This window comes from Zootoca vivipara, chromosome 2, assembly GCF_965207765.1.
Source record: "Zootoca vivipara chromosome 2, rZooViv2.hap1.1, whole genome shotgun sequence".
Classification (NCBI taxonomy): domain Eukaryota; kingdom Metazoa; phylum Chordata; class Lepidosauria; order Squamata; family Lacertidae; genus Zootoca; species Zootoca vivipara.
The window spans coordinates 86,464,229-86,484,553 of NC_142584.1; the positions used below are offsets into that span (position 1 = coordinate 86,464,229).

The 20,325-nt window shown below is 43.4% G+C and overlaps 1 protein-coding gene across 1 annotated transcript in view; it reads left to right on the forward strand.

Annotated features, from left to right (window-relative positions):
* Positions 1-20,325, forward strand: part of PLXND1 (plexin D1) — a 157,342-nt gene that overhangs the window by 113,080 nt on the left and 23,937 nt on the right. Inside the window, exons 23-26 of the mRNA XM_060271380.2 lie at positions 184-291; positions 2,349-2,479; positions 4,201-4,399; positions 19,749-19,895. Of these exons, the coding sequence (XP_060127363.2) occupies positions 184-291; positions 2,349-2,479; positions 4,201-4,399; positions 19,749-19,895 (585 nt within the window). The remainder of the gene's footprint in view (positions 1-183; positions 292-2,348; positions 2,480-4,200; positions 4,400-19,748; positions 19,896-20,325) is intronic.

Consider the following 20,325-nt stretch of genomic DNA (forward strand, 5'->3'; position numbering starts at 1 on the left):
ATTATTTCTTACTTGTGAGTAGCCTCAAGTCATGATGACATCTCTCCTTGCCACTCCATAACAATATTGCTTTGTTGGCACAGGGACTTGGAGAAGGCATGTAGGATTTGATCATGCTTCCTTTTTTGCCAAATAACAAGATGTGCTTTGGATTTGTTTTCTGTGTTTCTTTAAAAAAAATAGTGTTCCTCCCTCTATGAAGAGCGTTACATTCTGCCTTCCCAGCACCTTAATTCACAGATGGGCTCTCAGGTGCAAGAAACTCACCCATTACTGTTGGGAGAATGGAAAGTGAGTATTGGCTACAGATACAGCTGTAATGATCAATGTGTTGTTTTATTATACTGTAGTGATTAAGAAATGCATGAGAAATAAGTAGTATGTTCTGCACCGAGTAACCAATGAAGTTTGGCTACAGAGGAGTAAAAACAATAGGAAATGTCCTCCTAGGATGTAGAAAGCTGTAGAAAAAAAATAATAATTTCAGGGGGGGGGGCGGGGAGCTCTAGAATAAATGTATATGAATTCACATATTAGAAGAAGATATAGGATACACTGAAGAAACACCCTTCTTCAAACAGTGCATAGTTTAAATTAGTTTAAATTATGGCATACGCTCCCATACAGATACAGTGATATTACCAACTTGGATGGCTTTAAAGGTTTAAACCAGGTGTTGGCAAGGTTATCCAGCCATGGGCCAGATCACTCCCACAGACATCATCCATGGGCCGGACGGGTGCAGTGCAATGCCAGAAATGGTGTCTGCGCATGTCCACAGCACCAGAAATCGCTTCTGCACAGAAGCGATTTCCGGCGTCTACGCAGGTGCAGGCACCATTTCCTGTGCTGTGCTGGTTTAGCGCAGCGCGCGGGGGACTCACCGAGTGGGCGGCTCGGTTCACGGGCAGCCCGTGGGCCAGATAAACGGCCTTTAAACAAACCGAGGGAGGATAAAACTACCAGTGACGACTAACCACGATGGCTGTGTTCTACTTCCACTGTCAGAGGCATTATGCCTTTGTATAACAGTTGCTGAGAATCACAATTGGGGAGAATGCTGTTGCACTTTCATCTAAAGAAGTAATGACTTACCTCAGCTCCGTATTACCTCAAACATTTACTGCCCAGATACACTAAACATTTGCCACTCTATTTCCTCACTAATTTTCGCCTTTGAATCCCTGGTATATGTTGATTCATAGTACGTACTGTTTTCTTTAATGGACCTTTTAAGATGAGAAGTAAGTGCTCATGCAGGGGCTCCGTTCCCGACTGCCACACATCACCATGGATTCCCCCGTTCCTCCCCCTTTCAGCACCGAAAATGGTGTGCATGTCAGAAGGAGCACACATGATGATGACACACAAGTGGGGAGACACCTGTAATGTATATGCTGGTTGCAATAAGCAGCTATCAGCGGCTAATAGCCACAATGGTTATGTTCTACCTCCATTGCCAGAGGCCTCTGAATGCCAGTCGCTAGGAATAGCAGGTGGGCAGAAGGCCACTGCATTCGTGTCCTGCTCCGTGGTTTCTCTGCAGGCATCTAGTTAGCTGCTGCGAGAACAGGATGCTGGGCTAGATTGGCCAGGACTTATTATATTCTTATGCTGAGTCGCTCTCTCACAGGCTGCCATACCTCACAGAGTTGTTGTGAGGATTAAATGGTATGTGAGATAACTAAGTATGTCACCTTGTTCTTCTTGGAGGAATGGTGGGGTATAAATGTAATAAAAAATAATTACATCGGGGGAAATCGCTTGCCAAATTACATGCAAAAATGTGCCTGTTAGAAACAATGGCATAACAATAGGAATGAATGTTCATGTGGACTTCTTTTAAAACAATCACAAACAGATGCAGAAATCGAACAAACTGAACTTTAGTTTAGGAAAATGAGAGACAGGCAAGCTGAAATTGACAAATTCATCCATCCCTCGTTGCTAGTAGGTCACAAGGAAACACTTTTAGGCTCATTTTTAAAAGTTCCCTGTCTAACTTGACGGAGAATCGTAACTTTGGAGGAGTTTTTACATGAATCAGGTGAATCAGGCTCAAAGCAGGGGAATGCATATTTCCTTTTTCACTTTGTGGTTGATATGTTAATTATACTGTGGTTTTTATTAAATGGTTTTCATTTTGTGTATCAAGGTAGCTCATACCTATCAAATTTGTAGTCATAAACTATTTGGAGTGCCTTCAGTGGTAAAGAAATTTTTGTTTTGTCTTGCTAGCTGCTATTAAGCTGCTGTACACAGTATTAAAATGAAGTAGGCCAGTTAAGACGTATGTGATGGGAGATGGGGGGGAACTGTTCTCATCCAAATTGCTGGTTTTGCCTTAGATTCCTGAAAATTGTAGACCCAACATGGAAGAAGGAATTGCATTGTTCTCAACCTTACTCAACAACAAGCACTTTCTCAATGTCTTCGTCCATGCTCTTGAGCAGCAGAAAGATTTTGCCGTTAGAGACAGGTAAGGTTCTCTTTTAAGATTTTAAGATAACTTTAGGTGGCACACAAGTTCACCCTAACTTGACCACACACCTCTTTCACCCTACAAACCTGGATGAGCCCTGCCCAGATTTTGGGCATTTAAAAGGGTACTTCCTGTTTGATAAACACAGAATCATTACTGTACTTGGTTTTCTCTTGAGTTCCTTTTCTAAACCTGATATCTGTGCTTGTGGGGGAATGAATGCTTCCAGATGTTTGTTTTTTTAAAAAAACCCCAAACAAACTCAGAGCAACTCCAAGTTTTAAAGAGGGTAGATAACCTGTTCACTTTCTGTGTACTCCGAAAGATATTAAAGCAATACTAAATAAGCCTTGGACTGCTGGTTTTGAATGCATTACATGAAATAAATATTTATAGCTATATAAATACCATCGGGGCTCATTCACACACACACAGATGGGATTTAAAGTTTGGTACATACGTACCTCAAATCAGTCTTGAGTGGGGACATACCCTCAACATATTACAGAAATTCTATCTACCTGACAGAAGGAAGCCAAGCAACACCTCAGGAAAAAGCAGATGTAGGATTTCATCTTCACATAAGTCCTCTTCAGACATCCTATTTTTGTTTTAAGTTGCACATGGTTGTTGGATGCTGCAGGGACAAGCAGGTAGCCACACACACACACACACGCACACACCGCCGCCATTGCAATTTTCATCACCCTCCACATATTGGAGGACAAGGATCTGAAGCAGAAAACTTCCTGGAAAATCAGGGTTCTAAAATATTTGGGGAGCCTCCCTTTTTCAGATGGGTTGGAGGGCAATTGGAAGAGCCGTGTGGGGCTGGGCTAGCATGCTTGTCCCTACAGGATGGGGGGAGCTTGCATGTTTCAGAATGCCTGAAGAGGACTGAACTTCAACAGTCCTTGAATTGAGAAGGGACAAAGGAGGAGGAATTTGATATCCTTATGAGTTAAGCTTGCTTCCACAGCACTGTGGCTAAAATCATTTTCTCTTTGCTTTTCTTGCATCCTCTCTGCACTAGACAACTATTCAGGCCCTTTTAGTAGTCATTTATGGCTCCTCCTGAGTCACTAGCATATCACAAAGTAGTCTTCATGGTGTTATCATGGAGCAAGGAGGATTAACCTGTTCTGAAGTGCATTCTGTGGCTGCCTCTGTCAGCAAGAGACACAATATATGGCACTTAATTCAGAAGCACCCTGTATGAAGAAATGGCAACCAGGGAGCTTTTAAAGGATGAAGAAAGTAAAGTAGTTGGTAGAGCTGCCTGGGAGTGTTTTATGGTTATTGTACAGCGGACCTAAGTAGCCTTGCATCTCAAGGGCTCTGTATATAACCCACATACAAAAAACAACAACGATATCCCCCTAAACATCATGCCGTTCCATTATTTCTTTAAAAGATACAACTATTATGCCATTTTCCAGCTTTCTGGTGTTAACCTTCTCTATTATTCTACAGAGCGCCAGAGCAATGTTTTTTCTTTGAACGATTGGCATCCATTTCTATCGGAGGGGCATAATACAATGTGATTATGCACAGCTGCAGTACAAATGGTTTGAAGCTTCAACAATTTTGAAAGCCTTTGCGCAAAAAAAATAAAAAAAATCTGGAATGTTACCATGGTTTTAATTTCTGTTCACGTTGATTGATGGGTCCCAGTGGTACTATCAGTCTCAAAAACCGTCCATTAACTCTTCTTGCAGATGCAACCTGGCCTCCTTGCTCACCATTGCATTGCATGGGAAACTAGAGTACTACACCAGCATCATGAAGGACCTCTTGGTGGATCTCATTGACGCGTCTGCCTCTAAAAACCCCAAGCTTATGTTGAGAAGGACAGAATCTGTAGTTGAGAAGATGCTGACAAACTGGATGTCCATCTGCATGTACAGCTTTCTTAGAGTAAGTAGCTTTTGGGGAGGCGCTGTTTGCGGCCTGGTGCGACTGTGGAGAACTGGGCAGGGCACCTTTGATAGTTCATTGTCTCCTATTCAGGGCATCTAGATTTCTTCCCTGTTCTCTTTCTAGGTAATGGTAGCCCAGGAGAGAGATTAAGATATAGTGTTATCTCACTTTATCAGCAACACTTCAATGCAGAATAGGTTAATGGGCAGTGAGTTGTCCCGGGCCATCAAGTAAACTTCACAGCTGAACAGAGATTTTCAGGTATCTAAAAGTATATAGAACGGCTGTCATTTAAGCAGCTGTGTTGTGAGGTCCCAAAACAGTAATGCGTGTGATCTCTGAAAAGTTAAGATTCTAAAAAACTTAATCCCCATTGTTGAAACAGTTGATACTTTTTCCATTTAGCCTACCATAATATGTCCTGGCAAAATAACATACTAAGGTGATAACTAGCATAGAGGGAAGTTGTGTCTATGTCCTTGTATTTTCAGCATTTTCCGCTTCTTTATCCCCCAAGTTTTCCTAGGGAAGAATTATTCCCATTGATGATGTTGTGGAATTTCTGTTCGAATGTCAAATGTTAACCTCTCAGATTTTGTTTCAAAACAACTGCATTTTTATCATAATGTTTCAACCGGGATTGTTGATATTGGCCATATTTCTTTTTGAGGGGCTCCCTCTGATCCTAGAAAATTACTAGGCTGATATTTCTATAGCCCAACATGAGAAATCCAAACATGAACACAAAGGCTGCACCTGTTTATGCAAATTTTGTAATTGGCTCAACTCAAATGCTGTCAGCATACTGTCTGCAAATGTTGCTTTTCAAGAAAGGATTGGAGGCTTGGAGTTTGCTTTCAAGAATTAGGCTCAAATTTAGTTTTGGATTTATAAAAAAATAATAATACAATTTTATGCTCCAAAACATAATCAGTGATGACCAAAACTACTGATATTCAGCTATTTTATTAATGAGCCCCATGAATCAAGGCTTTTATTTGTTCAGCTCCCAATTTCTGGTTCCATACTTTCATCTAAGTAAGTCTTGCCTTACCTCAGCTTCTGTATTAACTCAAATGTCTACTGCCCATGTACTCTTGCCCCTACATGTCCTCACCCACAGCTAATTTTCACTAGTCACCTTTGAGTCCCTTGTCTATGTTCATTTCTTGAATTAATGTCACATCCATTACAGAAAGAGTTTAAAATTTACTCAAAGTAAAAGGTAAAGGTAAAGGGGCCCCTGACCATCAGGTCCAGTCGTGTCCGACTCTCGGGTTGTGGCACTCATCTCGCTCTATAGGCCGAGGGAGCCAGCGTTTGTCCGCAGACAGTTTCCGGGTCATGTGGCCAGCATGACAAAGCTGCTTCTGGCAAACCAGAGCAGCGCACGGAAACACCGTTTACCTTCCCGCCGAAGCGGTCCCTATTTATCTACTTGCACTTTGATGTGCTTTCGAACTGCTAGGTGGGCAGGAGCTGGGACCGAACAACAAGAGCTCACCCCATTGCAGGGATTTACTCAAAGTACTATATCCTTTAATGGACCTTTTAAGCTGAGACATAAAGACTATGTATGCTGTTTGCAGTAAGCAGCAATCAGCAATCAGCAGCTACTAGCCACAATGGTTATGTTCTACCTCCACTGCCAGAGGCCTCTGAATGCCAGTCGCTAGGAATTGCAGGTGGGCAGAGTGCCTGCTCCCTGGTTTCTCTGCAGGCACCTGGTTGGCTACTGTGAGAACACAATGCTGGACTAGATGGGCCATTGGCCTAATTTAGCAGACTTTTCTTATGTTCTAACCAATACAGTGGAACCTCGGTTTACGAACACCTCGGTATACGAAATTTAGGTTTACGAACGCCGCGGACCCATCTGGAACGGATTAATTCACTTTCCATTACTCTCAATGGGAAAGTTCACTTTAGCTTATGTTTATGAGCATGTTTATGAACAGTTTATGAACAGACTTCCAGAACCAATTACACCCATGCTTCGGGTTAAGTACGCTTCAGATTGAGTACTCCGCGGACCTGTCAGGAACGGATTAATCCACTTTCCATTACTTTCAATGGGAAAGTTCGCTTCAGTTTATGAACGCTTCAGTTTAAGTACTTCGCGGACCGTCTGGAACAGATTAATCCACTTTCCATTTTGTGTTCATAAACCAAGCTACCACTGTAATGTTGAACACGCCCCCCCCCAATGACATAATTTGGCTCTAATTCCCTCATTAAGAGGGCTTTTTCAGTTCCGGCACCTCTCAGGTGGCCGCCATTGCCATTCTACGAGAATGAGGGAAGCATTCACGGTGAGTTCTGCCACCGCCTTTTTTTTAGAAAAATAGCACTGCTTATTAAAGTGAACAATATTTAGAAGTTTTGACTATTTTGAAAGGGATCCCAAGGGTCAACTAGTGCCACCCCCTGCAATGCAGGAATCTCAACTAGATCATCCATTTGTCTGATTTATATGATTTGTATGATGTGCCATTTGACTGTAGGCATTCAAAGTCTGAACTGAATCACATATTTAAACAAAACCAGTTTGTTCATATGCGGTCGGTGATAGACATTCAACAAGCCTGGGAAGGGAAAGAAAGTAGGAGACGTGTGTGTTTTTTAATTGCATGCTATGGTGCTAAAATCTGCTGATTTTGCATATACTTAGCCTCCCGGTTAAGAAAGTGGAGACCTCTTTTGGGACTACAGAACTCAGCTGGAATCTGATACAACCCAACTCAGCTGCCTAATTTCTTCTGAACATTGTGCAAGGAAACCTTGGGAGGGGATAGAGCTTTATCTTACAGGACCTCTGAGCAGGATGGTCTTACAAAAGAAATTAACAACGCCTGCAGTTCTCATATGGTCTTTTATGTTCCTCTGAGCTCTCTTCTGCTGCTCTCAGATAGGCACGCATGAAGAAACAGCCACTGTTTACTATCGCTCTAAGGCTTCACATCCCACCTTGTGCCTGTCTGAGTGCAGGAGAGTTTGGTCTGCCTGCGCAGCCAGGGTGAAGGATGCAGCTTTCATAGCAGGAGAGTGAAGCAAAGATTAGGACTCTTAAATGTTAATCTAAAACATGAAGCTAGCTTGTAAATAATTTGTTCCCCCCCAGCCTGCCCCCCATCTTTTAAACCTGGCATGGTCCCAGCTAAGAGAAAGATAAAAGACAGATGTTAAAAACATAAATTGATTCTCCATGTGTGCTGTGATAATGCTTTAATTCTGTGGTATTTTGTGGAGCAGCCGATAACTGGCTGAATCTGGGGAAAGCCTGCCAGTAAATTAGACAATTTGGAAGGAAGCTGGTTTTGACAAGGGTGAGACAGTGCCACCTCTCCTTCTGCTGTTGTTCGTTCGGCTGAAAATCAGCTCTTGTCTACTTAGCTGTAGAACCGGAGGACAGGAAAAGGCAGCATGCCAGTGGTGAAGTTCAATATTTTAAAAAATATTTTGTGTATATGCATATAAAATTGCTTGGCACTTTTCATTAGGAACAATACTGCGTTTAGAAGCAAAGTGATAACAAAGAACACATGCAGTGCTTGTCCTGAAATATACAGCTGATGTTCTGGTTTTGTCTTAACTGGTGAGGAAATGTCTCATTGAAAAGCAACGTAAGGATAGCTACCCCTGACTTTCTGGCTTGCTGCTATGAATTGTGTGATCTAAGGAAGAATCAGGATTAATTGGTGGCCTAACTGAACATAGTCAGTAGATCTTGAACTCATCTCAGTCTCAGGTAGAAGTGCTTTTAATCATCCAAGTGAAGAATTCCATGGATTATCTCATACATAGAAAGAATTGCCTCATCTCTTGCTAAGTACAGAAGGGCAGTCCTGCTGGATCAGACCAAAGGCCCAGGTAATCCACACTGATCAACCAGATGTTTGTAGAAGACCAATAATAATAATATAAATAAATAGTTTATTATTTCTACCCCAGCCACTCTGGGCGGCTTCCAACAGAAGATTAGAAATACATTAAATTAAAATACATTAAAGCAGGACCTGACAGCAGCAGCACTCTTCCACTAGTGATTCCCTGCAGCTGGTATTCAGAGGCATACCACTCCTCATCGCTCCTCTCTGGAAGCTGCAAGTCTAAACCTGAGCATCATAAATGAGCACCCCAGTGAAGACCACATCCTTTAATAAAGTGAGCACAAGATAAGAGACTGGTAAGGGACCACCTGATTTCATGATTTGCTTATGAGACACTTGGAAGTAGTGAGCAGCAGAAAACAACCTTTCTCCCTCCTCTAAAGGATGTCATATAGAGGAGGGAGAAAGGTTGTTTTCTGCTGCTCCAGAGAAGCGGACACGGAGCAATGGATTCAAACTTCAAGAAAGAAGATTCCACCTAAACATTAGGAAGAACTTCCTGACAGTAAGAGCTGTTTGGCAGTGGAATTTGCTGCCAAGGAGTGGGATGGAGTCTCCTTCTTTGGAGGCCTTTAAGCGGAGGCTTGACAGCCACCTGTCAGGAATGCTTTGATGGTGTTTCCTGCTTGGCAGGGGGTTGGACTGGATGGCCCTTGTGGTCTCTTCCAACTCTATGATTCTATGAGAGACTCTTGACTGCTTTGGAGCACCTCTGAAGTCCAGCTGGAAAACACAAGCCCAACACAGGAGTAGGATCACTCAATTGCATAGATGATGCTCTGATGCAATGAGGTTTCTCACTGCTTTCAAATTTGGAAACCTGTCCAATGTCAGAAACATGGTCTCTCCTCTCCATTAAATTGGAGGAGGGGCAGAATTGATTGTGGCAAGCACAAGATTTAGCTTACTTATCTAGACTAGCTTAAAAAAATCTTTATGTGACAGAAGATAACTCTGGGACCTGTCTGGATTCCAGTCTCAGACTATAAGCTCCCACTGCAAGCCCATGGATAATGTAACCAGACAGAATGGTTCCGTCTCTCAGGAAACTATGCAAACTCTCTATAGGTTTGCTGATAGGTTGGTCCTAAAGGACAAATTCAGTCATCCAGTTTACATCAGCTCTTCCCAAAATGCTTACAAAAAGAGAGCAACGAGAAGGCAAAGTATAGTTTCAGAAATCATATTTGTCCTACACAATTGCGAGTCCCCCAAACCCCCAGGCGACCCACTGAGCGGAATAAAGACACAGGACAACGTGCTATGGGATTCAAATTGGCCACAACTTTATTAAGATTCAGATGTAGGGAGACCTTGGCTCAGGCATTGGGCGTTATCCTTCCCAGTCCCCAGCCGGGGTTCTGGGAGGCTTCGGGGTTATCCACATGTGTGGGGGTTGGGGCTGGCTCTGGAGAACATATGTTCAAGCAGAGAGAGGCCGCCCCCTGTTCACCGCCGCTGGAAGGGGGAAGTGATGACGCCTATTGGCATGGTCAAGGCTTCCCCCAATACCCCGATCTTGTTGCTGCAAAGGGGGTGAGGTCTCCGCCTCATGCCCCTCCCTCTAGGAAAATTGCCAAAGAATTCCGCCCAAGGCCTGACACCGCCAAGTTGTGACGTATTGCTACGGGAAAGGCGAAACCTGCCAATGCAGGGAAATTCCTTTCCGACCCTTCAACAGCGGCCTTGACGTAGCAGTGCCCGTGTACCTGTAGAGAAAAGGTTAACCTGCAAAAGAACTTGAATGAGGGTGGGAGAAGCTCTGGAACCAACTGGTGCTTGGAGGTAAGATTCAAATTCTATTGTGTGAGCCGGACAGTCCCTCCCCTTACCTGGCCATCCCCTGGCAACACCTCCCCAGGCAGGATTGGGCGCTAGACTTGAATTGGAAGCTAGACTTGGGTAGGCGGAGACCCCTGGCATCCTACCTGGGAAGGTGGTGCCAGCCCCGAACTACCAGGGAGTCACCCTCTGGGATCAGGGGGCTGCGCGCGACCACGCAAAAGTCGCCCCCCCCCCATTGATATTGTGGCTACACAGTATGATGATTGTAGTGTTCAGTGATCCATTTATTTGTGGTGACTTCAGAGTTTTATTGTTAGATCTGGTGATAATTAGGACTGAGAACATTTCTGCCCCCACACAAATTTCCTGATGATATCCCTGAATCCACTAAACAGTTTCCTAGAATCACAGAAAACAAATGATAGATGGCTGCACATTTTGAAATGGTTGGCCATTTCTGCATGCATGCTTGCAGGACCAAAAATTAGAGAACATGTTCTTGTTGTGTTTAATTTCTTCAGCTGTGTGTGCCTCCAAGGTAAATGTAAATGTAACAAAAGCCCATAAGTTTATTCACAACATTCTTAACATTAAATATGGTGTTATGCTGCACCAGTGTCCCATTATTACAGTTGCCCTCACAATAGAGCAATTGATGTGTTTTCCTCCTGAAAACATGAGAGTATCAGGGAATGGGAAAATAACAAAGAGCATTGTGGCAATTGTAAAAAAAATGAAAAAGCAGTTTTGATGATACAATCACCATTTTGCTCTTACATACTCAAGGTGCAGTCCTAACCACTGGCAGGCAACAGTGGGTAGTGGAACCACCACCGCTTCTGAAGCCCCCCCCCCCCCCCGCTTTTATTGGCCAGGGCAGAAGAGTCCACATGTTTGCTGTACCACCTTCAGACCAAGCAAACAGGCCAAGTTTAGGCCCCTTTGCCACAAGCTGCCAGGAGTTGGACAAGCTTAGGATCCAGTGACGACTGAGTCGGCTCAGCTCTACCCCTTTCTCTGTCCCCCAGTTGCACCATTTCAATAATTTATGCTGCCAACCTTTTGGCATGTACCGTTATTTTTCTGTCTATAATGTATAAGACATGGGGGGCTCTGATTTAAGAAAATGGGGGGAGATGGCCCCTGTGTATAAGATGCCCCCCCCAATTTTGGATATTATTTTTTAGGGGGGGGACCTAGTCATATACATGGAAAAATACAGTATACTGCTGGTGGTTGCGTCCTCCCACTCATGTTTTCTTTGGATACAGTGGGGAACTTCTACAGCAACAGAACCTCATCCAAACCCAGTGCAGTGAAACCAAGGTTCAAACTGTATAATAATCACTGCTCATTCTTTTTGCATTTCATGATCTTCTGACTTCACCCCTGTCCCCCCCAAAAATTGTGTGTTATCTGCTTGTCAGTTTAGGATTACTGTACGCTTCATAATGTTAGATGAAGTGGACTCTGGTCCACAAAAGTTTATACTGTAACATATGTGTTAGTCTCTAAGGTGCCACTAGAGTCTTGTCTACTTCAACAGAGTAACTGGAACTCAGATTAACAATGGAATGTCAGCCCAGGTCGGCTCAACCAAGAGAAAATGGAAGTCACAGTTGATTTCTAACTGCAAAGGTTTTGGAAAAGTAAAGCAAGCCTACTATATTCAGGGATATTATACCCAGATCCACCAACAAGAAATTAGACCCACAATCTGCAATTTAAATTATCCGCTATAAGTCAAGCATTTCCATTATGCACCACATTTTTGTGAACCAAGCCCAGTCTTACAGGCAGCTTTCGGTAAAGAAATTTACTAGCCCTCCTGTAGCACTGGGCCGTGAGACATATGTGATGATGGGTCTGTTTTTAGTTCTTGAATTATCCCCATTAATCACAACATCTATTTGAAACAGCTGCTGCAAAAGGTCCTTAACAATTGTGCAGTGGAAAAATTCCAGCTGCTTGTATTTTCCCTCGTAAGTTAGCATTACATGATTTAAACATTTGTTTTATATTAATTCTGTGCCAAACAATCCATCCATTTGTATTGTAGAAATGGAGGGTTGAAGAGCAAACCATCTAAAAATGGAAACATTCAAAAATAGTCAAATAGCTATCCATGGCCTAAGCAAAGGGCAACTCCAGTGATGAGCCTGACTAGTTGGTTCAGTTTGTAAATATAGCCCTATTGTGAAAATTAAAAGGCTCAGATTTTAGGTGCTTTCACAAATGTGTTCTGCTGCCAAGAGATAAGAGAACTTACAAAGAACTGCCTGGTGCAATTAGGCTATTTTCATTGCACTTGGACTTACTCAGCCAAACTTAACTAGACTCATCCCCTTTTTGTTTTGGTTACTCTGCAACACAAGTCAGCGAGACTCAGACCTCCTTCACATGGGAACCCAAGGATATGGCGTCCTCTTCACAGTGGTGCAGTTCCATGCTGCTGGGGGCGTATGTGTGAGTACTGTCGCCACAGCATGGCCACCAGGTGTGCTAATACTGTTGACAACAGCAAACCATGGTTTATGGCTAGCTAGCAATTTTGCCTCATTGGGGGAAATCAAACAACTTTAATTGTGACTTCATGGCTTGTTTCTCCCACGCCAAGGGAAGAACAAAGGTTGCATGCACCATTACGTTCCTCATTCACAGTAAAACTTCGATAAGCCTGCAACCCTGGTTTATCATGACATACAAATGCAGCTAATTGTATACAGAGTGACCCAAGTAGCTTAATCCTTAGGGAACACCTTCATACAATTTATTTTGCTTCAGGGTCCTTCTCCCCCCCCCCCAATTCGCACGTGTCTCGTTCTTGTGAACATATTCACATTGTGGTCAAGGTCTGAGAGTTCAGACATTTAGGGGACAGAAAAACAAAGAGTTTCAAAAACACAAGTCTGAAAAGAATTCCGCAGAAACACATTGCTTCAATTCAGACAGGAATTAAGGTTAAAGAAACTTTCATGGTTAAGGAAGGTGATAGTTTGGTGTGGTGTCTGAAGTGATAAATCATGGTTTGCAATCAGCCAGCAAAGCTCTGTCTGAAATTATGTTTAAAAGTATATTTGCAAGGCATGCTTTTGCTGAATTAATCTGAAACCATAGTAAATACTATTACTCTTATAGAAAATGAAAAACACAAAAGGAAAAGGAAAGCAAACAAGCATCTCTAAATAGTGGTTGATTTGGAATTGTAAGGAACGGTTCGGGTTTTAAACCATGGTTTGGCATGATGTCTGAAGCGTGCCAGTAAAAATATGATGTGACTTCCAGAAAGTTATTGTATGTTTCAGGAGAAGAAGAAGGTGCCTCAATAAAAACCTAGATTTGCCGTAAAAGACTTAGGATTTTATTAACGTAAACGTGAGAAACCCCAGAAGGCTTTTGCCTTTTGTCATACAATGAGAGCCAAACAAGCTGTGATGTTTATTGCATGATTGCAATTAACGTGTCTGGTTTTTAAATTTTAAATAGCAGCTGCAGGGGATCAGAATTAGGACCAAGAAGGTGGGTGGACACTTTTCCATATGCTGCAGTCCCAATAACACCCTCCCCAACTGCTATTGGAAGCTGTCAATGTAAGCGTCTCTCCTGGGGTTGAATTACAGCTTCAGGTGGGAGCACTTTCAGTGGGACTCCAACATGGGGGTGGGAGAGAGTTAACTCTGCTTCCCTGCATGCTGTGTTCTCATCCCACCTGCTCCCACTGTACAGTCACTATTGATGGCTTAAAATTAGGTATGTTCATTGCAGTCATATAGGTAACATCATTCTAATTTGGCACTAAGAGAAGCACTTTGGAGTTAACTTCAGAAACCAAAGGGGGAAGAATCAACTGAGTCCTCTTTGGAGTCTAACTAAATGCTAATATACAAGCCCATCACAAATAACATTCTAGCACTTCTTTATCTTCTCTTGATAGGACAAGATAGGCGGTTCTTTGCAAAGATTAAGGTTGCATAATGCAGATTAGTCAAAGTTTTTTAAACACTCGATTGTACTCATAATCAGGCTAGTTTTTTCCATCTTTTCAGTGTATGACGAGAGACAAGGTAGGACTAGTAATTTAATGGTTGTAAGTATGGAGCCTTGGAGGGTGTTGCCAGGGGTTCTTCTGGACAAATGAACACAGAGTGCAAGAATTTGTCATTTCACCTTGAAAATTTTATTATTTATAATTTATAAAAAAAAATATGCATATACCACTAGATAATAAATAATATCAATGACGTTTACAACAGTATATATGTATAACAAAAAACACTTTCACACATTTGAAGTTAGAGAGCATCAGCTGTTATAGAAAAATGTATTCTTAATTGCTTCCATAAGCCAGGCAGAATGGAATAGGTTTCGGCAGGCATTGAAACAGAAGGCACCTGCTGAATCTCTGTTGGCAGAGTATTCCACAGGACTGGGCCAATGACACTAAAAACCTCTTATTTCATGCTGATGTCAGAAGAGCCTTGCTAACCCTAAGGTGCCCTGGACCTATGTCGTTCAGAGCTTTCAAAATTAATAACTGGAACCTGGCTCAGATAGGCAGCTAGTGCAGATATTCTAGCAATGGTGCAACATGTTGTCAGCTAGGTGTCCCCATCAGCAGTCAGGCCACTGCATTCTGCACCAGATGGAGCTTCCAAACCAGGCCCAAGGGAAGCCCTACCCAAAGTGGATTGCAGTAATCCAGCTTCAAGGTTACCGATGCATGGACATCCCTGTCCAGGAATGGCCATACCTGGCAAACCAGGCAAAGCTGGTAAAAGGCACCCCTAGCCACAGAGGAGAAACAGGGGGCAAGGATTCAGCCATGGTTCTGTGGCCCAATAACTAGCCAAATAACTAGAATGTGAAGCCAAGATTGAGACACTGGAGTTTGCTATTATGTGCCCACTGCTAGCCTCCATAAAGCAATGTTTTTAATGTAAGAAATGACTTTGAATTGGGGTAGTTGGAATAGTTCTATTTGTGCCCTCAGGCATTTTAACTCTCTATAATATGTTCCCAAGAGACATCTCTAACATTGTTTCAGTCTCATTAGAAGAGTAGCTTGTAAATTTAACCCAAGAGTTCATTCTTCCCCTCCCAGTTGTTGTTTAAATCCAGCATATAGAAAGAGAACTTCATACAACCTATATGGAACAGTTCAAAGGATGCCAACTTTGGGTTTCATTAATACAAAGTGATTTTACCGCCCAGGGTTACTTGTAAGAGCCCATAACATTGCAGTTACAAATCACCAAACATTTCATTAAAAAGCAAATATAATAGAGAAGGAAATGTGCTCTGTAAATGTATTCAAAACACCCCTTTCCCCCACGAATAAGCACATTTACCGGTACAGCCCTCCCCCCCCAACAAAAAGCCTAGTCCGAGGATGGTTTCGACTACTTCCCAAACCAGTTTCCCAGCAATAAATTTGAAATAAATTCCAAGTTATCCACTTCATCTATAGTCCCTGGCTGTCCACTTCCTTTCCAATCTTTGAAATATACTGACTTTTCTGTTTCTGCAGATTTTCACAACAACCCACAATTTCTGGGATTCAGAAACACAAAGAACTAGCATGTCAGAGGCTGGGACTTAATAGTTTATTTCTTGTGTAATAATTCTTGTTGTAAAGTCTACAGCATGAATAGTGTAGCTGCCTGCTTAACTGCTTCTTGCTGTGGCACTCTCAGACATAGCGGGGGAGAAATGTTCACATGCTCTGCTTAATCATATGCGATACATGTTATGCCAAGGCAGTAAATATCAGCTCTGTCACTGTGGCCTTCTCGCAAAACACTTTTACTGGCTTTGGAAGCAGGTTTATGATTCAGGTGCAATTTGTCTCTGGCTGAGACTCTGACGCATTTTGTGGTGGAGACTCAGCTACATGCCTTACAAGGCGGTGGGGGTAGGGATGAATCTGATTTTAATACACAACCACCCTATGTTCCCCTCTAGCATTTCACAGTAAGGTCAGCCTTTTCAGCAGCTCCCTTACAAGGTACACACACTTCCTGCTCAGAGTCGGAAAGCATGGCTACATTCTTTAATGCATTAGCTATGGATCACCCATTGCTTTCATAGCTGCCAAGTTATCCCTTTTTTACAGGGATTTTCCCTTATGCTGAATAGGCTTCCTCGCGAGAAAAGCGAAAACTTGGCAGCTATGATTGCTTTTTCCTGCAAGACCAATTGCAGTCGTTAACAGTCGTCAACAGGTTTACCACTCCTATCAGCCAATCACCCATTCCCACCACCCTTCTGAGTAATACCCCTCCCCACTCTCTGACTATACATAAGGGTCTGGTGACTTCTGTTTCAGTGTATCTGAAGAAGTGTGCATGCACACGAAAGCTCATACCTATGACAAACTTAGTTGGTCTCTAAGGTGCTACTGGAAGGATTTTTTTTCCGACTGCGTCAGACCAACACGGGTACCTACCTGTAATTAGCTAGGGAGTTAACATCCTTGAGCACAGTAGGATTGAGCTCCAAGTAAACATGCATAGGATTGTGCTATAAAAATCCGAAGCACAGGGCAATCTGGAGCCCTCTCAGTATCGTTTGCTTTCATGAAACCTGGATTGCAAGAACATATGTGAATACCCCCCCCAAAAAAAATACATCTGATTTTATTCTGTAACAATGGCCTTCGTCCAAGACCTTTGATATATTTCTTCTCCCTCCCTACTTTGAATAAGTGTCACTATTTCCCCACTTGTAACTCAATGAGCCCTAAACCACAGTCTGTTCTCCAGGTTTTGTGAGACTTTAATTAAGCATGTATCTAGCATTAAAGGTAAAGGGGCCCCTGACCATCAGGTCCAGTCGTGTCCGACTTTGGGGTTGCAGCGCTCATCTCGCTCTATAGGCCGACGGAGCCGGCGTTTGTCCACAGACAGCTTCCAGGTCATGTGGCCAGCATGACAAAGCTGCTTCTGGCAAACCAGAGCAGCACACGGAAACGTTGTTTACCTTCCCGCCGGAGCAGTCCCTATTTATCTACTTGCACTTTGATGTGCTTTCAAACTGCTAGGTGGGCAGGAGCTGGGACCAAGCAGCGGGAGCTCACCCCGTTGCAGGGATTCGAACCGCCGACCTTCTGATCAGCAAGCCCTAGACTCTGTGGTTTAACCCACAGCGCCACCTGGGTCCCTTATCTAGCATTAAGCACCTCCTAAAGTACATCTCCATTCAGAATCAATGCTTTGATAGCTCCATCGTTTGGGGCTATATTTTCTCCTCTTCATGCAACTGCTGTGTGACTCATGCAGAAAAATCAAGGGTGTCAAACATTGCAAACTGTTGACCACAACAGGCCCAGTTAGATGTGGGTATCTGGCAGAGTGTTGACAAAACCTTCAAATAAGAAGCTAGTATGAGTATTGTTTTAGCATAAGAATGCTGCTTGCTGCAAATTAAATCCTGGCACTTACACAACAGATGGCATGTACCCATCTTCAGCCGTATAGTAGCATCCCAAGTGTAGCGAAGCCAAAGCTGGCATGAAACTAGCTGCTGTAGTGATGAGGAAGCATTAATAGCGTTAGCATCAATCAAGCAGAGGAATCGGAATGAACAGACGCTGGCCACTTGGATTCCTGAAACATTTTTGCAGTAATTGTACTTCTCTTGCCCTTAGCAATTAAGAAATTCGGAAGAAGTGTGCGTGTGCATGAATGCATGAGGGGAAGAGTGAAATTGAATTACAAAAATGGTAAATTAATATAAACGTTTTAGTTGGAGGAAAAAATATGAATATTAAAAAGGCTGACATATAAAGGATTTCTGAATTAAAATACATTGGGGTTAGCTTACAGTCATTTGACAGTGAAACTGGATGAATTCAATCTGGAAAATTGCCTTTGAAATCTCTGAAAAACTGTACTGAGAACGTGAATAAAATTACTGTTATCCAATTTCAGTGGTATCAGTATTGAAGTACAATACTGCCAAGTAAAATAAGCATGGCGTTAATGTCTGGATAGGATCCAGATTGTACAATTGATAATATTACCTATCCTCCCAATATAGAGACATATAAATGTCATGTTCTGGTTTCACAAGAGACTAAGCAAGGATCCCATCTATTCGTGGGGCTTTACAATAGGATAATTTCATTTTGACTCTTTAAAATTACTCCTGTAATTTCATTGTATTATTGCTTCCAACTCTGCTTCCTGCTCTAGTTTCTATGATAATATTGCTTGATTGTATAGAATGATGAGCATCTCTTTTGGGTTGCTTGAAAGCTGCATTTGCTCTCCAGGATCTTAAGGGCTCCTGCAGACGACCCATTTATTCAGCATTCATCCTGATTGCTTGTGCAAAGTTTACATGGTGGTTAGACTTTGCCTTGAGTTTATTGAGCATTCATTCTGGTTTGTTTATAGGGTGGATAGATGACAATGAGCATTCATCCAAATTCGCTTGTGGGTGTTCATGCATCTTCCTGTTAATCATTCTTTCACCTCCAAGTTTTCTATGTGCTTCCCCATCGCTTTCCTAATTGCAAAAAGTTGGGGGAGGGAGGGTTAAGTGAGATTTGTTGTACTAGGACAACAGAGGACTTTAATCCACTTTAACTGCACAAATGTAATGTTTCAGTTTGCACTTGAATTTCCTCCCACAAAATAATGACTAGCCTGGAGGCCACCTACAATAACTTTGCTTGTAATATTTACGTCTGTAAATACGGCAGCATGGAAATGGCTCTGTAAATCAGGGGTCGGCAAACTATGGCAAAGCAGGCCAGATCCGGCCCAATTGCTCTCAGGATCCGGCCCGCGGACGGTCCATGGATCGGTGATTCTGTTTATTAATTTCCCCCCTGTTAACTTTTTCCAGTGTTGCCATTTTTCCCCTGACGACATTTCCCCCCCTCTCCCTCTCACACACTGCAGCGCCTCCTCCCTCCCTCCCTCCTCCTGGTTTCTCCTCGCCTTTCTCCCCGCTCTGCGTAGTGGAGGAAGGGGGATGGGCTGAGCTGGCTGAGCGCCATTTTGGGCAGCGCCTCTCTGGAGCTAGCCAGCCCTTTTGGGCCACTCGTCCCTCTGCTGCCGCCAGCCTCTGGCGCTCGCAAGGGCAGGCACAGGAGCCACGGGTGGGAGAGGGTGCTGCACTTTGCCATCTGCGGCTCCTGTGCCTGCCCTTGCGAGCGACAGAGGCTGGCGGCAGCGGAGGGACAAGCAGGGGAGGAGGAGGAGAGCAGCCTCTCCTGCTTCAGTGACACGTGCTGCTCCTTTCCGATGTGGTTGATGCCTTTGTCTGATAGTGGCAATTCCTTTCTGCGGGACTTCTGTGGGGTGGGGTCCTCCTTGGGATCTGCTACCAAGAGATGGGATTGGGGCTTTGTGTGTGCTCCTCTTCTTCGCTCCTCTTGCTTGTCCTTCCCATTTTGGCTGGGCCACCAGCAGCACCATAGGTAGACAGGGGGAGGGGAGGGGCTGGGGGAGAGAGAAGGAGAGAGAGAAGCCCTCTCTGCCATGTGTGCGCATGCACAAACACACACACAGTCCGGCCCACCACAGGGTCTGGGGGGCGGTGAACCGGCCCCCTCCCAAAAAAGTTTGCTGACCCCTGCTGTAAATCATTGGGGGGGGGGGTGTGAGAAATTACACTCATTGGTTCTTGGTCACCAAACCATTTCCTGTTATTTCCCCTATTAGGAAACTGTTGGGGAGCCCTTCTTCCTCCTGCTCTGTGCAATCAAGCAACAGATCAATAAAGGCTCCATAGATGCCATCACTGGAAAAGCCAGGTATACTCTCAACGAAGAATGGCTATTGAGAGAGAATATTGAAGCAAAGCCAAGGGTAAGAGATTCCTGCTCTTCAGTGAAAAGGATTTGTTTGTGTCATGGCTATATTTGAAGGTTGAGTCATCCATATCAGTTTTAGGAACTGAAGCTCTTTTAATGGGGTGAGGCAGTGTGCCCTATTTCTAGACTTATATTGGGCATTTGGGGGAATGAGAACTGGAGGGGAGGGGCAGTACTAAATAAAGAAAAGTGTATTTTGAGTCAGTGGATGAGACCAACAAGTATATCCTGTAAATAGACCAAAATCAATGGGTACAGTAAGTCACAAGAACATTGAGGTTGACAAGTCAAGAGATCCATAGGAAGGCTTGTGCCCTAAGTACACAGGTTCCTTAGGAATTGTGCGTATCAGATAGCTTTGTTTTCAGATTCACTGTCAAAATTGTTTCATTCTCCATGTAAAGTTACCATCCTTGTGCTAGCAT